Source organism: Apis florea, unplaced genomic scaffold (genome assembly GCF_048593485.1).
Source record: "Apis florea isolate Af1SG1 unplaced genomic scaffold, ASM4859348v1 contig_3747_pilon, whole genome shotgun sequence".
NCBI lineage: Eukaryota > Metazoa > Arthropoda > Insecta > Hymenoptera > Apidae > Apis > Apis florea.
The window spans coordinates 347286-365441 of NW_028256832.1; the positions used below are offsets into that span (position 1 = coordinate 347286).

General features: G+C 33.9%; 1 protein-coding gene across 2 annotated transcripts in view; it reads left to right on the forward strand.

Moving 5' to 3' along the window:
• LOC100871905 (uncharacterized) overlaps positions 1-18156 on the forward strand; it is a 68706-nt gene that overhangs the window by 41700 nt on the left and 8850 nt on the right. Inside the window, exons 3-10 of one of the 2 annotated variants that reach the window (XM_086914853.1) lie at positions 3266-3439; positions 3862-5140; positions 5469-6402; positions 6928-7301; positions 7837-7987; positions 8110-8335; positions 8859-9024; positions 15363-15492. In XM_086914853.1, coding sequence (XP_086770979.1) covers positions 3266-3439; positions 3862-5140; positions 5469-6402; positions 6928-7301; positions 7837-7987; positions 8110-8335; positions 8859-9024; positions 15363-15492 — 3434 coding nt within the window. Of the gene's footprint in view, positions 1-3265; positions 3440-3861; positions 5141-5468; positions 6403-6927; positions 7302-7836; positions 7988-8109; positions 8336-8858; positions 9025-11751; positions 12069-15362; positions 15493-18156 lie in introns of those variants that run through there. The other variant, XM_086914854.1, reaches the window with a different exon arrangement.

The following is an 18156-nucleotide window of genomic DNA, read 5'->3' on the forward strand; positions in this document are numbered from 1 at the left end:
TCTTCATTTCCCGTTCAATCTCCCGCCTTTGTACGTAGCTCGTATCTCACGATCTTAATTTTAATTAGCCGAAATGATCTCTATTGTGTCGAGAAATTATTGGGTTGGTGCATATTTTACTTCTTCTCTAATAAGTGTTTCTTTTCTCTTTTAAATCATATATATATATATACAATTTCCAAGTATTTTCCTCTAATTATTATTATTTCATATCGTCAAGTAAACTATTCTATTTCCTATTTCTTTTTCTTTAATCCCGTCAATCTTAAAATCTGAAGAATCTACATGAAAATATATATCCTCGTAATCACACTCAGCCTCGTTATACACTCAATTTCAATAAATATAACCTTCGCGGTTTATAATTAAATATAATTTTTCTGCGATAGTAATTCCTCTAGCAATGTGATTACGCGTAATAGATATTCACGAGTGTAAGAACATACATAATAATTTATTTCCAAATAATTAAACTCTATCGAATGATCTTGTGGAAAAAAACATTACAAAATATCACGAAGAATCTAAAGTTTCTAAATCCGTTTCTCCCTCCCCCTATTTATTAAGAATTTCGTGACTGGTTGTTGGGTGATCGAGGATCGTTTAGCGTGTAGATTACACGGGATGATGGTCCATCAGTGTTGATGGAATTACAGTTTGCAGCGGTTGTAGATGCGATTCGGTCGGTGTAATTGCACATACTCCTGCCGGAATCGCAGCTACGGATCACTACGGATTTATCGGGTGTTACGCAACGCCGTCAATTTTGTTAATTCATTGCTACGAAGCTAGAACTGGAATGCAGATAGAGCTGTTCTGTGGTGGAGCTGCTACGAGCGAGTGAAACTCGTTTTATTGGAAACTTGTGGGTTTTCGCGATATGGATCGCCGAGCTGTTCGCATAACATTACGCGAATAAAGTTCTTCGAATTAAATTCTCATTTCATTAACCAATTATTTAAAATAAAATTCAATGATCTTGATATATATATTGGCAAGGTCGTTAAAATTATTAAAAAATCTACATTCTAGGATAAATTTAAAGTATGGAACAAATTTTCAACACAAATTGTTCACATGATTCAATCCTCCATTATAATTATCGATACTAATAAGAAGAAAGATACACATTCTTTTTTTTTATCTCGTTTTCATCAAAAAAAAAAAAGAGAGAACAAAATTCCCTCGATTCCATCCTTATTACCACCAACCCTCGTGGAATCCAAAATATTTACATTTTACAAATCATCTGATGACAACCGTATGAAACGGAACGAAGAAGAGAGAAAGAAATTAAAAAAAAAGGGAGAGAGAAAGAGAAAAGAGCAATTCTCGAAAATCGTCGCGTTTCGCAAAGTAGGCGAGTCTTCTTCTTCACCCCTCTGCGCGAGAGGTGTATTTTGAACGTTGCGTGGCGGAAGCTTTTCCAAAAAGACCGAAAATGCGCGAGAGAGTGGACGACCGCGCCAAAACTAAATATAACATCCCAGTCCTTTGTAGAATGCGCGGCGATTTACTCGGTTTCTCTCGTAGATCCCGGTATATACTCTAACTAAAGTTATTTCGCGTTAATGATCGAGCCGACCCTTTCACGGGGGATATCCTGCGAAAAGTGACGCGGTTGGTGGTCTTATTCTTGTTCCCTGCATTCCACTGCTCGAAAAGGTGGTAAACTCGGTTTTCAACGCCTTTGTCGTTGGCTCCCGTGCGATTTTATCAATCAATCTTTTCGAAATTAATCGAGTCGTTGGCTCGTTTCGATCGAGGTTGCGCAAGGGGACCGGAAGTTATCAGGCGGATGTATTATTAGACACCACTTGACGGGTCTATAGTTATTCCATAGTTATTCGAGTGTATGCTTGAAGATTGTTCGACTAGTTTTATTAGATGGTTGAAATATTTTTGATAAATCGTTTTGGTTGGTTGGTTTAATTATTATGTGAGATATTAGCTTAGAGATACTACCTCTTTCAGCAGAATTCTTAGGAAAAGGTTATATAGTGGAAGGGGTTGAAATGGTATTCGAAAAATTGGAATTCAAATTTCTGATTCATTTTTCGTGTTCGATTATGAGTGATGCGTGGCTCTTTTTTTTTTTGGATGTGTTCTTAATAGTTTTCAATTGTAAAAAAAAGAAAGTGCTATATTAAGATATCGAAAGTCTAATTCTATTTTTGTTTCACGGATATGTAGCCTCGTGAAGATTTGCTAAGTAAATCTAGATTTAGACTTCTCGTCGTAAAGTATTGATTTTCGAGAGTTAAACACAACACGGACGAACGAATCAGAACACATCAATTTTTAATTCAATTGTACTTTCATTTACTTCTCTCCCACGTCATTTCTCCAATTCAACAAAAACCCAATTAACCACGGCCCGGCAACTAATTCATAACATCCTTGCTCGCCGTCTAATTGTCCAATCAAGCAAATGCACCATTGAACTTCTTCGACTTCCTTCATTTAAGCGTTAAATTACACAAACCTATAATAACGCTGCGGAGAAAACGAATCGCGATGCGCATATTTGGAGTATATTCTACTCAAGTAAAGTAAATTCTATCATTTTCTTCCTTCTGTATTTGTTAAAGAAATAAGCTTTTATAAATCTTCGCAAAATTCGCACAAATTATCCAATTTCATTTAAACAATGGACGAAACACGCATATTAAAAATATAAATACCTTTCATTCAAATTATCCTGTTTCCACACGTGTACAAATTCGATATCCAGCACCCAGTATGTGCAAAATGCCTTTGAAGTTCGTGGCTCAACTTCGCGAAGCAAGACAGTAAATTTACGAAGATGAAAGCGTGTATGTACAAACACAGTTCCTCAAACGATTTAGTACCAAGTTGGAGATTTTCGAAGTTGCGCGTACGGTTGGCACCGGTTTCTTTCCCATCTAGAATAATAGTTAAATTTGTATCACGCATTTCTCGAAAACCATGTTACATGCAGCATTATTCTCAGATTTAGTGCACTCGTTGTAATCCAGCTTATTTTCGTCTCACGCTCTCCAACTCCTCGATTCATTCGATCTTTGTTTCCTCCAAGACATTTGTCCACTATTGTCCATTATTTTATAAACTTTGTTATAAACCAGTTTTTAAATATATTCATTGCATTAAAAAAAGAGCAGAATATTTCTTTTACGTTTAAAAAAATATAACTCTTCTCTACCAATTGATGATTAATTCTCTCTCGAATTAAATTAATTATAATTTGTTCTATATATATATATATATTTTTTTTCTTGTTTAGGTAAGTTAACCCTTGGATCAAGCCGAGATGCGGATATTTCTGTCGTTGGTACTGGCGTCGAGTCCATTCATTGCACGATTGAAAACAATAACGGCGTGGTCACTCTTCACCCCATAAATGGAAGCACGGCAGTCGATGGTGTACCGATAAATTCGCCTGTGAGACTCGCTCAAGGTAAGACCTTGACTTACATACGAATGGCCAAGTACAACCTTTTTTTATAAAGGTGTCACTTGGTTAATTTTCTCTTGCTGAAATTAAATTTCATATTTTTAACAATATTAAAATTGGTGATTGTAGAGTTTCTAGAAAACAATTTCATTTTTATCAAAAGAAAATTTAATTTTTTCCTTTCATCTTTTATTATAATGTATTTAACTTGTTAAAATGTGATGTAAGTAAATGTGAAAAATTTCAATTTTTGAATTATTACGAAATATTTATTCGTTCTTTTTCCATATTTCTTTGTTTTATTTAACATTTATATTTCTAGAAATATTCTAATATAAAGTGAAATAAAGGAATATATGTTTCAAAAAATATTAAAAATTGAAAAATCTTTCCACATGATTTTACATAGAAATTTAACGTTTCAGGTTGCATGCTGTCCATCGGTAGATCCAACTATATGCGCTTTAACCATCCAGCCGAGGCGAAACAATTACGATCGGTACTGCCACACTCGAGAATCTCCATGGCGCCAATAAGCTTCTCTCTGCCGGACGGCCAACTTCAAGAGAACTATCATCTGGAAAGGAAACCACCGGTTGCACCGCGAAAATCTCCGAGAAATTCTTGCTCGGACGAGGAGATGGGTTTCCTGGGGAAACTAACGAAATTCGAGATGTTGTCGAAGCAGAATAGGAACAATTGTGTCTCGCCAAAAGTGTTTCCAGCGGGCGCCATTACAACCAACGTGCCCGCCGATCAAATTCTCGGCCACTCGAGATCCTCCAGTCTAATCTCGCTAAAGAATAGCAACAACAATTCACCTTTGCAAAATTTGACGAATTTGGAAAGAAGTTGTCCGAATACACCACCCGGCCATTTGCTCAACACATCCTCCCCAGGCGGTTGTTTCGTCTCTTCCTCTCCCAACTACTGCAGCGACGAGAATCGTCAAAGGGCGGAGATCAGGCCAGTCAGTAGATCCAGCACACCTAACCACCAGTATCAGAACATTTCGTCCCCGAATCACAATCAGATTCAAATGTACTCGACGGCAGAATCGTATCTGAAAACCTACAAGCCATACTACCGAGACAACAACAACGAGAACAACAATCAGAGTCAAACGACGCCGAAGAACAATGTTAATAATCAAGCGGAGCTAATGTCACGGAGCTTCACCTGTCAAAGATCGACCGACCTGGACGATTTGAGAGATTTCGACATGAGTCAAAGTCTGATCGTGACCAAAACCACCACGACCGAGTATCTCCAGTTGGAAAAGTTCGGCTCGAATCCTAACATCTGCAACAGCCCTAGCAACGGGAATTTCTGCGGTGCAAACTTGAGGAGCGTGGGCGGGGCGCAAGGATTTGGATCGAATCCGAATATCAAGAGGATACAACCGCCTAGCCCAGCGTTCAATCGAAATCCGAAGTACAACGAGCCGAAGAGAGGTTTCGGCCGGGTGAAGAGCCCGACCCCCAGCATTGGAAGCGGTTGCTCGCTGGAAGAGCTGAGGGAGAGGCAGATCGACGCGGAGAATAAGCGACGAGAGGCGGAGAACAAGAGGAAACAGGCGCAAGAGGAGAGGCTACGGGAACAGGAGGTCGAGAGACAAGAGAAAATGAGACTCGAGGAGATCCTTGCCATGTGTGCCGAGTACGAGAGGCAGAGTACCGTGGAGAAGCCCAGGCAACCCAACAGGTGAATGGGTTATTTTCATTGACACGAAATCGTTTACCGTACTCTTTTGATATCGTCGTCCACGATTGTTAATGCGTTGTATGTAGCGTGTATTACGTAGCAATTGCAAGACTCTTCTTCTCTTTTAGGAGAAGAGGACTTGACTACTTTGTATTTTTGAAATAAATAGAAAAATCGAATTGTAGATCTTCTCATATAACAATACACGCTGCATGTTTTTATAAAGTATTATGTCAAAGTAATTTTTGTTGTATTTCTGCTAAAATATTATCAATAGATCTCTTTTGTACTTTAAGTCTCTACAATATCTCGATATTTTGTTTCACAGAATCAAAACGAATGGCTCGCTACCACGAGACAAACGCCTCGGCTATAATTCACCGTTCGACAGCCCGAAGAGCCCATCAAAAAGTCAACCTCACTTCTCCTTCGACACCACGAAACAATCAAACTCGGCTTCGTACGAGAACGTGAACGTACAAAATTCGAAAATGGTGTTCCAAAACGGCAATTCGCCGAGCAATCGTCGAAACCAGACGACGAATCATCCGGACAATCAAACGCAAGATCATCTACAATCAATTGTGCCAAACAATAATAACAATAATCAATCGACGATGTGGCCAAACGTTCTTGGCAACGGGGACCATACTTTTTCCGGCTCGATCTCGCAAGCTCGTAGCTCAGGCTATGAGAATACAACCATCGATGGATCGATGTTGAACAATAACGATGTAGGTTATGGAAAGATCATCGATCCAACGAAAGACACTTACGGAACGATCCAATTGAACGGGACCAGGATCAATGGGCAACAAAACAAGTATTCGCGAAATTATGGTAACTCGATGAATGGAAACGTAAGCTTATACGAGAATGTAGTGATTAATTCCGTGCAGAACAACAATCAAAACAATCATTCCATGCCAAAGAAGAATGGCCAGTTGTCGAACTCGTGCGAGATGATCGAGAACAAGCTGGCGATATCGAACGACGACCTTCTGGAAGCTATCGAGCAGCTTTCCATGCTTTCCAAGTCCAAAGAAATTTGCACGATCCCTAAAAAGAATAATTCGGAGAAGGACAACGCGAAATCGAACGAAGCTAAGGCTGAGAAAGAGAGGAAGGAACTCGAGGAAGAGGATAGGAAGAAGTACATAGAGTTTCTTCAGAATGAAAAATTGCATATCCTTGGTAATATGGATATATTGAAGAGGAGCGTGGCGGATATTGAGATTCAAGAGGAGGAGATTAGTAGGGAGGTTGGTGTGATTTAACTTTTCTTTTAACTGATTATGTATAGGCTATAGCGATTGTAAGAAGATTAGAGTTGCAAAGTATTTCTTGTATTTTAAAAAAGAATATGAAAAATATTATTTTCTTCCAATTTTTCTTTCTGATACCAATTTTAAAGATATTTTTATTTTCTTTTCAACGTTAAAAGATATGAGTGCGTTCAATACTAAAGATCATCGACAGCTCTTTATCCCCTTATCTGAGTTTGTCTTAAAATTTATCATTTGTATTTCGCATAGAGATAAGATTCTATCCTTTCTTCTTCGAGCGTGTTCAGTCATCATTCGTTCATCGAGCAATATATTAAATCCTGAAAAAAAAAAAAAAAAAAAAACGATAAAAATAACATGAGGAAGCTCGTTTTTCTTTTTTCCCCATTCAAATTTTTAAAACAAAATTTAGAACAGGTTGTTAATGAAACTTTTACGATACGCTCGAAACTTAATAATTTTTTTTTTAACCGATCGTGTATTTGCATTGTGTGTGAACAGCTCGAATTAGAAAAGGCACTGCTCTCTGCAGAGTACGAGTCGGAATCGTTGAAACTGAGTCAGGACGAGGGCGAAAAGATAAAAGTACAGATGCGGATAAACGAGCTCGAGAGACAGATGGCCGAGGATAACACCAGTCAGGCGAATTTGCAAGCAGAGGCGAAGCAAAGAGTGCAAAGGGCTCAGCAGACTTGCAGCCGCTTGGAGGAGGAGTTGGCGAATTGTACGGAGGAAACCGTGCAACAGGATATCAGTGAGAAGCTTATGGCTCAACAAGACGTCCTCGAGTCAGAGAGGAAGGCATTTGAGGATTTGGAGTTTCATCATCTGGAAGAAGAAGCGAGTAAACTGGCTACTAGGGAAGAATTACAGAGGTAAATCTATTTCATGTACGATTATATGGATAAATCCTTTTAAATCCTTGTCGGTTTTCTATTCTTCCCATCCTCTTGGTAATAAATCGTTCTTTCATTATTTTTGTCACTATAAAAACTTAGCTTAACACTGTCGTGATATGAAAATGTGATTAAAATATAATTGATACTATTTTTTGAATTGAATGCACGAAGTTTTGAAAGGAATTGATAGAGAAAATTTATTGTTAATATATTTTGTAAAGATATTATCTTTATGAAAAAATAATACGTATGATCAGAGTTAAGAAATGTATATATATTTAGATATTCTAATCTTATTTTTATCTATGATATATTTCTTGTTCTATATTCCGTTACTATTTTAAAATTTATTTTTAATTCTTTTTTCACTTGGCTAAAAAGAATTTACAATAGAAAACAGAATATTTCTTCTGCAAAACTATTTACAAATTTTCTTTATTATATGTATCTTCAAGATGGTAATTGACATTTGAGTTTAACATAGAATTAATGATGCAAATATCTGTTCCAGATACTTGAGCGAATTGACGGCCAAGATAGAGACTAGGAAGGCTCGATTGAACCACTTGGAAGCGCAGAGATCTGAAGCGAAAAGCACCGCGACTAAAGAAGCTAGAAGTCTCGAAAGACAAAAATTAACGCATTTGAAACGGTTGGAAGAAGTTAGTAAACGTATTAATTTCAATTATAAACCATCTACTTTAAGAAAACAAATATAAATTAATTTGTATTTAATATTTAATCTTTGATTTTTTGTTTGATCTGTTATCTATTGTCGTGATAGGGTCGAAACCGAGTAAGAGCGATTAATGATGAACTGACAAAGTTGGCGCAAAATTCTTGTGAGAGTAGCGATGAGAAACGATCTCCGAGCAGGGAAGACTTCGACAGGATCTCCAGGGTCACCACTGACTCTCCCATTGTAAACAATCAGGGCAGCTTGGGAAGGAAGACTATCGAGTCCCTCAAGGAAATTGAGAGAAATCGACAGCTTCACTTAGCAAAACAAGGTAAATATTACATAATTTAATGTAAATATAATAAAAATTAGGTAACAGAGTAAATAGAGTGTTTGACATTTTTCATAAACTATTATATAATAAAATTCAATTACAGTGATCATTTGTGAAGAATTCCATGGGTATGTAAAAGTTAATTAAACTAGATAATTTTCAGATGTATTAATTATCTACAACAAGTATTTTATCTTTCTTTTTACAAAAAAAATTTTAAAGCGTTCAATTACAATTCTTCTAAAAATATTTAATTAGATTTTAGATTTTTACTATCTATACATTTCATTCGTTTTGTGTACGAAAAAAAAAAATATATATATATATATTGGTTAAAATTAATTCAATTCAACAATAGTTTGATCCAAGATAGTAAATATGAAATTGAAGTGAAAAATTTTCTTTAGTAATATAGTTGTTCTTACAATATATGTATTAATTAAAGAATTTGATTTAGTTAACAGGTACTATTTTATTTTTTTATTATAAATCAAATTGGCATTGGTTTTCTCTATTACAGGCAGCCAAGTAATTTCGGAAGAAAGACGAAGAGTAGAAGAATTGAAACGAAGAGTGCAAGACGAAGTTCGGTCGCAATGGGAAGAAAGAAAGTTGAATTGTACTTCTTTCAACAGCGTTGAATCAGGCGAAGAATCCTCCAGTTACTCAACGGGGCCAACAGAAAGGTGAGTCACGTGTTCAATCATGTCGCTTTTAAGATGTAAATCGTGCATTCTTCTGTTTGCTTTTCTAAGGAAGTGAAAACAGACGAAAATTGCACGGTTTGCGTTCGACAGTACAGCACGTCAGAATTTCAACATTTCCATTTCACGATTCATGTGTTTTTCTCGATAAAAATGTCCATCTTGAGAGACGGAACAAAGAAACGAGTATCTTTGTCAAATTTAAAACGATATTTTCAACTTTTATTGTCTTTTTCTTTATTTCAAATATAAGTAATTAAGAAATATGTATGCAAATATCATAATTTATTTAAATGATAATGGACATGAAATGAAAATGTGGACATTAACTGACTTTTTTTTTTTAAGTTTTAAATAGCATGATTACATAATATTTAATAAGAATTAGAAATGTAAAAGTGACATGATAGTGTTTCTCAGTAAGTGTATAGTAAATATAGTCATTTTATACTTGTGAATGACGAAATTGCCTATGAATGATTATACATGCCATCATTTTCGCCAGTAATGGTTCTATATATGTGTTAATAATAGAAAAGATTTTTCTTCGTTCAATAAGAATTTATACGAGCAAATTTCATAAATTTCTCTTAAAATACATATAATACGTATCAAATATCCTTAATATCAAAGTTAAAGAGTCACTTTAAAAAAACGGTACATAAAATACAATATTTCTTTTCCAAATTTCATTCCTTTAAAAATTTATAATTTTATCGTTGAAATTAACAAATTCTTTAATTTTAATAATTGCCATTATATTACATAATCAAGTGATCAATTACTAAACTTCTATTCATATAAATTCCTATAACCAAACGAACCAACTTATCGTTAACTTCGTGACAACATATTGAAATCGATCCAATTCCTAACCAATGGCCAATACCACTCTACCATGGCACCCAATAGATCTTCGCGTAACGAGCAGAAATCTCTTTTTTCTCTCTCTCTCTCTCTCTCTCTCTCTCTCTCTCTCTCACCGTCTCTAAATGGAACGGATTGTGCAAGCAAGGAATAAAATACGCACTACGCCTCTTTTAATCCCTCCAGTTCCGCGAAACTGGAAACCCATCGAGAGTAAAAGGTGTCGCAGCAGCCTTGACGCCGCCGAGGAGGCAGAAGAGAGGCGTCGCGGGTGTGTATCGCCGCCAGCATGCGTCCGAATCGGCGTCGACGATCACCAGATTACCCGGCTGATTGCGTCGACCGCAATAAAACGCTTTATCGGGCCCTCTCGCTTGTCCCAAGCGTAACTTGGACACGTTCGGGTGGGGTGTTATCAGGCGATACGGTATCTGCGGCAGCGAGCTGCCTTTCCGCGGTTAGCTAACGCTGTTGACACGTCGTTTTCGTCGTCGTCGTCGTCGTTGTCGTCGTTCGTTGTAATTGATGAAAACTGTGTATAGGAAGAAGAAGGAAATATTGGCAGTTGGGATAGCTTTGATAAGATAGACAAGTTGAAAGTTGTTGGAAGATGTTTGGTGATGGAAGGATGAAAATTAGTTCGAAGATCGAGGCGTAGATCTTTTTGGAAATCGTGAACGTTATGATGAACCGTTGATGAAAGTGCGTGTAGTGAGGAAGAAGAGAATATTGGGAGGGAAAAGATGTTTGAAAAATGGAGGGATGAATGGAGAGAGTAGAATTAAAATTTGTACAGTGAATGAAATACATATTTCCTTCTAAATAAAAGTTAACGAATAAGAAAAGATCTTAAGGAAAGATGTGTAACGAAGAAGATTCTTGGGAGAAATACCTGGATTACATAAACGGCTGTGTTCGATAATGAGAAAATCTTAAAGAGAATCTTACTCATCGTTTTGAAGAAAGAAAAATTTGAAATTTTACTTAAGCGATAAGATAAATGCTTGAACGAAAGACTTGGACGAAACTTGAAGAAACCTTATCGATCAAAGTTTCACGAATGTTATATCGCGGGGAAAAAATATGGTATTCGAGATGCCTCGTATTTCGAGCGTTTCCTGGCTCTTATAGTTTGAAAATAAGGCGAGAAACGATGGCGAGGGATAGAGTTTCGTCGCGTCGAGTATAATGGAAATGATAAATGCAATTTGAATAACATTTATTCGAAGAAGAAAATCGACGCATCGTAGTATTGCGAGATCACACAAAGCAAAGAACATTGCGGCAATGCAAACAACGATGAACAAAGCGGTGTAAAGATTTATTTGATTGGTAGTATAATCGTAAAAATTTTAAGCAGTATCGAGATTCATCATAGAACGGAAATATCGTATAAAAAGTTCGATCGATGATCTAAAGAAATCGTCGATGATAAATAACAGGTAATGAAAAAAATTGAAATAATGTAAATAAAAGTTAATCGATATATCATATGTAATTATATTTCATTTCAATAATTGAGAATTAAATTGACAATAATTGAAAATTTTCTGTGTAAACTTAAGCAAAATCAATGATAAAACAATTCAATTATAAAAAGAATTATATGATTTCTTTAAAATTTCTTACATACTGAGTGAATTATTGAAGATTTCGATACATAATGTATAACAAGTATCGATTAATCAAACTAGTAATAATATAAATGAATATTTATTTGCAAGAAGAAAATAACAAAAGTGAAAGTATACATAACATTTTTCGAAAAATTTCATAATATTTGAATGAAAATCAAAATATTTTCCTTCGAGCAGAAGACAAAATTATATATAATTTTTCCAGAGCTTCAAGTCCAAGAACGATTCAAATATACGACGTACAAGCGTGTAATAACGCTATTAATCTCGTGAACTGATGCGTGCGTGTCTCGAAGGTGAAAACACAGGCAAGGCGTAAAAGATCATTAAAAGAGAGGAGGAAAGGAACGGAAATATTTATTGTTGGAGAAGGTGGTCGAAAGTGAGTCGAAATTAAAGGTGTGCAGTTGAAAATTTGCCAGAGGTCGTGTTCGAAGAATTTCTCGAGGTGAACGCGAAAGGGTTGCGTGCGTTGGACGCAAGAGGGTGCGAATTAAGGGGACGATAATGCACGAGAATGAACGCGAGGGAGGTGGGTACGTCCGTTTTTAACGAGGCTAGGCTCAGAGGGTGCAGCTTGATCACTTTCCTCACCAGCAATCGGTTTTACGTTACCTCTAAGGATTGGCTTTGCGAGCATTGTTGTCGACCCTTGGAAATGCGCTCGCGTGAACTTCGTCATCGATACTTGTGAGTTTATATAAATTTTGTCTTTTTTTTTTTTCATATCGAATTTTTAGAATATTCCATGTTAAATTATAATATCTGTAATAAAATTTTAGATACATAATAGTGAATTCTATAGAAAGCTATCTCTTTGAGATTTTACGTAATCATTTTTTCAATCATACATACGTAAATATAAAGTTTTATTTGGAAACGTGATTTTGAGGAAAAAATGTTTAAAGTTAGAATTAAGATGATGTTTGTAAGAAACATAAAATCGACACGGCTGTTTTTTTAAATAATTATATACTTGTGCAACTAATGAGAAAAAAATTCTTATGAGATATCGATGAATCAGCAAAAGATTTGAATATTATAAAGAAAATTAAAAAGAAACTTATTTTAGCGAAACAATTCTTTCATTTAAATTTAATTTAATGTAAAAAAATTTTTAATAATCAGAAATTAATAAGTCTTTTTAGATTTCCTAATCATTTTAAAATTCATTTAAAGAACATTTCTTTATTTCAACGGTGATGATTTAACATATTATATGATAAATTTCTTTATATAATTCCTCGCAATGTGTTGCCATCAATTCCAACTAAATTACAAAACTGATTTCACTCTTGATTGCAGCACGTGCTGATGTACCAGAAAAAAAAAGAAGGTTAACAGCCAGAATAAATCTGACCTCGATGTTGCGTTTAAATTTCATTTTTTATTTTACATTCATTTTGTCAAAAGATCTTTATTTAAAATAATCTTCTCGAATTCTAACAAGATAATCACACCGATGGATTACATTTAAACGATCATTTTGTATATCTGATAGATAATTCAGCTTCCTACCATTAATTAAAATAAAGGAAGTTTATTAACGTTTCAAATTGTTTCTTACGAAAAAAAGAAAATGATAAATATTAATATTGTTTATAATTACATTGATTATACGATTTCAACGGATAGATTAATAACAAGAGGAAAAGTTTTGATCGGGAAAACAAGTACTTAGAATAAAAATATTGCAATGACAAATATATAATCAAGTCAATCTTTTTCTGTTTATTCCATGTATATTTGTTTTTTTTCTATCAAGATTAGCAATAATTATATATATATCCTTGAATAATTTTTCATTAATTACTATTTCTTATAAATCACACATCTTCCACGTATTATTCCATGAAATGTTTTAACACATCGATCATAAATCCACATAATATTACATCGAATTTCTCTTTCTGCAAATATCTTATTTTATAATCGATAACACCTCGTAATAAATTTTCATCAAATTCGAGCAACGCAGTGAGAAAACTCGTACAAAGGAAAAAAAACTTACTCCCTATATTTCTCACCAATCATACTTCAAACCAGTGTTTCTCAACCGAATATTAAATCACGTTCAATCATTAACATACTGCTACATATAATAATAATAATAATCATCACTCCAAAAAACTTCACTATCCTAAACCACGCTCAAACATCCACGATTCTATCCATCTGTGTAACAACAACGATTTCAGCTTGGATTTCGTCACTAATGAACATATCACGTGGCAAAGAAAAAAAAAAAAGGATTGAGAAACTCTGCTTTCCAAAGCATCTCTGAAAATTCCTCCCGTATAAATTACAGCTATCACTCTTGCTGCAAAAAACCAGCAAACCAGTAATCCCGCACGAATTCCCTCGTTAACAAGGTAACAGAACAGACGATTGCATCTAACAGGATCACCCAGTATATACGTGATCCGCATTTCCCTGTCCGTGGCGAGGCGAGCACCTCCTCTCCCTCCCCTCCTCTCTCTCTCTCTCTCTCTTTCTCTCTCTCCCCCATGACCATTCCACCTCTCGACAATGACCACGTCCACGGACACCGGGAGAGGAGCACGGTGGAGCAAAACGAGCAAACGGAGAGAAAAAGATGACCCTGTTCCTGTAGGGTCAAGGACAACGTTTCCATAGCAACGGGATCGGGAAAGAGTGTCGCCTCGTATATACGTTGAACATTGTAGAAGAATTAAATGCGCTATGCCGGTGGCACCGTCGAACCGGTCGACCAAGTCACTTTGTACTTGTTAGGTTTTAATAATACCTGCCGCGGCTATGGCCTCGCCGGTAGTGCCGATCCTCGCCAGCTAGAAGAGCCTTCCTCTTCGCCTTCTTCTCTGCCGACTTTTTTTTTTCGCGATCTCGCGCCGATCTCAAGTTCGACGGGGCTCGAAATTTGTTCGACGAAGGAAGAAAAGAAAGGAAGAAGAGAAGAAACGAATTCGACCGCGAATCGATGAAAAACGGATGATATTCGACGTATGTGATCGATGTGTGGACGATGTTTTTTTTTTTTTTCGTTTTTTTTCTTTTTTACGATGTTTATTACACGGGCTGCTCGCTATGCATGTAAAATTCGAGTTGCCAGGTTTTTTAAAGTAGGAAGAGTTATTGGGTGGAAGTTCGAAATTGATTGAGAAGGATTTTGGATTGGTTTTTAATATTGATACGTGATTTTGAATTGGTTGCCGTGCTGTAGTGGCATTTTGGCGGTAGTGGGTGTACGTTGAAGCTTGAAGTACAAGGATGAAGTATTTTTTTGTGATGTTTACGAGTTGATATTGGGAGAAAATTATATTTTTCTGAAAAGGAAATTTATTGTTTTTGTGAATTTCATTGTGATTTTATCAATAGTTCTATTAGTAGAGTGATTTAGTTATTTTTAACAAATATATCACAATAATTTTGGTTAGAACTTAGAATTTTACTAGTTTTTCTATTATTAAAAAATAATCAGATATTACGGATATTAAAAGTGGTTCATACTCTTCTACTATTGTGTTTTTTTGTTCGATGGAAACAAATAGGGATTAACATATAAATAGATTTCATGGCAATGCAATGATACAATGGTAGAGTACAGATGAATAGACGATTATGTAACTTCGAAATTACGTTGAAAATTATATTTTACTAATTATCACATTTTAGAAACGGAAAATAATTATGCAAATTTTAAGTTAATATAATTTACATTGTATTATAATTCAAGGAAATATACTTGTTATTACGAGTAAATTGAATTTCTCGTATAAGCAAATGTAGTCGAATGTAGCTGAAAATAGATATCAATTAACGATACTACAATTATAGTGGCAGCGGAAGCAGCGACAGTGCAGAAGGTGGAACCAGCGAGAAATTATCTCCTAGCAAGCTTTCGGAGCTCACGTCACCCAGCCCAGGACCTTCGAATAATTCTTACAGCCTGCTTCAAAATGATAACGTGAGTAAAAATCTTCTTTTCTTCTTTTTTAAACAAAAATAAATATAAAACTAATCTTCCTTTTTTCTTAGAATTGATTGATTTTAATAAATGATCATTTCATCCTCTTTCCTTTATTTTATAGCATGAAATTACATTTATTTATTAGAAAAATTTTCTTTTACTATTATTTTTCTTATACTATTCCTATTTATTAAAATTCTATCTGTAATTAATAACTTGATTAAATTTATATTGCTGAGAGTATTAAATTAGCATAATTGGTCATAATCACTGTAAGTTTATAAATCACAATTTATGATACTTATTATGTTTTTATGAACATTAAAAAAAATAGATAATTGCAACTAGATATAAAAATCTATATATAATATCAATACTTGTACTACAAGCTTCTTCCAAAAGATTTCTAATTTTAAAAATATTATAATAATAAGTTTTCAAATTTAATAGCAAATATCACAAAACAAAGTCAAGCAACCAAGAAAATGGCAAAAAAATTAAAAATTTTAAAGAATATCTTTAAAAATTAAAATTGATCATAGCAAAAATTTAATTTAAATTCTTTTTTGTAGATGTAATAAATTCACCATTATTATTATTTTTCTAAAATTTTATAATTAAATAACGAAATATTTTGATAAATCGTTTTCTTTTTCGAAATTTATTTCTATTTCTATAATTTAAAAATAATACATTTACAAATAATGATAAAAATAATCTTCCTATAATATTCATAAATAATTATTTTCATAAAATTGATTAACACAATAATGATTGAAAAAATATTTTTTCCAACGATACGGAAAATCCAATGGAAATATTTAGTCAGAGCAATCGGAAGAAGAACGCATGCTTCCAATTGAAAAGAACAGATTCCACGAATTCACGGTTATTAAAACCTTGTTGGACTGGTTAAAAATCGATCGAATATTATTCCGTGACACAGCGATTTTTAAACTTGATCGACGGCAAATTAGGGGAAAACGATACTTTGTCCAGTTGCCAAGATTTTTATGCTTGGTGAAAAATATGACACACCTCGAACAACGAAACGTCGAAAGCTTTTGACGTAAAGAAATATATTCTCGAGCGGGGAAATTAACGAAAAATATCTGGAATTGCATGGCAAGCTTGCCCGAAATTAAACGTCGAAATTAAATCATCGTGCTCGTTTTGGAAGCAGCTCGTTTTAAAGAAGAATTTTCAAGAATAATTATACATAATTTAATTTAAATAGTTATTTTAATACGATATTATCTTATGAATGTTTAATTTTTTTAATATTGAACAAGAAGAAAATAATATAATGTTTAAACTCGAAATATCATTCTGGCATAAAAATCGAATATTCTCACTGGATTAAAACAAAGAATATTAAACAGATGGTACGTGTACCTAATAAAAAAAAATCGATATTTGTGGGAAATTCTGTTTCTTATCGAAATGGACAATGATCGCTGCTGACGAGTCTCAGCTTAAAAGTTCTATCGTTAAAAAGCAAACAAAAGTCTCGTCACTATATTTATCTGCTACTCACCGCGATGCCGATAAAAGTTCACCGGTTAGTCATCCAATTCGATGTCTGACCATTTTAAAATTAATTTCCGATTCGATTTGCGTAAGACACGTTAAAAACAGATTGGACAAATAAACAACAGTAGGAGTTTGAAATAGTGTTTGTCTATTATAAATCATTAGATTTTGTATTTCAAAATTATCTTAACTTAAATCGTTTATTGAACTTATGAAAACGATTATGGGAAGAGTTTATGCAAATCATTCTTGTATAATTATTTTTGTTTTCCGATTTACAAAAAAAAAAAAAAAAAAAAGGATTTGAAATTAAAATTTGAAATTTAAAAAAAAAAATTCTTCAATTTTTATCACTTATAATTCAATTTTTATTTTATATTATAATATATCATATAATAACTCGTTTATTTTGTAAACAAACAATGCTTTCCCAAAGTATTATTATTTATTATTATTTGTTTCTTTCCCTTTCTTTCTTATTTAAAAGAAAATATGAACAATAAATAAATTTTACATTCCAAAAAAAAAAAACGTTAAAAGATTGGAAATAATTGGAAGTAACTACATCGTAATTCAGTCAATCGTTTCAAAGTATTCACTTAAACAAAATTTAATTTCAGTAATTACAACCGGCGACCATTGTGCTTAACAGATTCAATGATTTCATCCGGGGTTGAGGAGTAGTTTTATGTCTTTTAACGAGATGAAGACGAATCTTAAATTATTCGCACACCAAGATCTTTAATATATGAAACTCATTTCACCAAGAATTTGTAATATACCTTTAAAGAAGATCCATGGAATTTTCGACTTCATTTCTTACTCTTATATATGTTGATTGAATACTTTTAAGCAATTCTCACTGATATGACTACGATATAAATTCTTTTTTATCCTTTTAATATATTATTTAATATAATATATTATTATCTCGAGTCTTCTTTATTAAATTCTAAACATTTTTCAAAAAAAAGAAAAAAAAAACATCGTCGGAATAACATTGTTCGTAATACAAGCTCATTTTCCCATTATTCTGAACATTATTCTTGTCATTTCTCCTCTTTAAATATTCAAAAAAAAAAAAAAAAAAAAAAAGATAAACCCTCGTCGATCGTAATTTTCAATTCT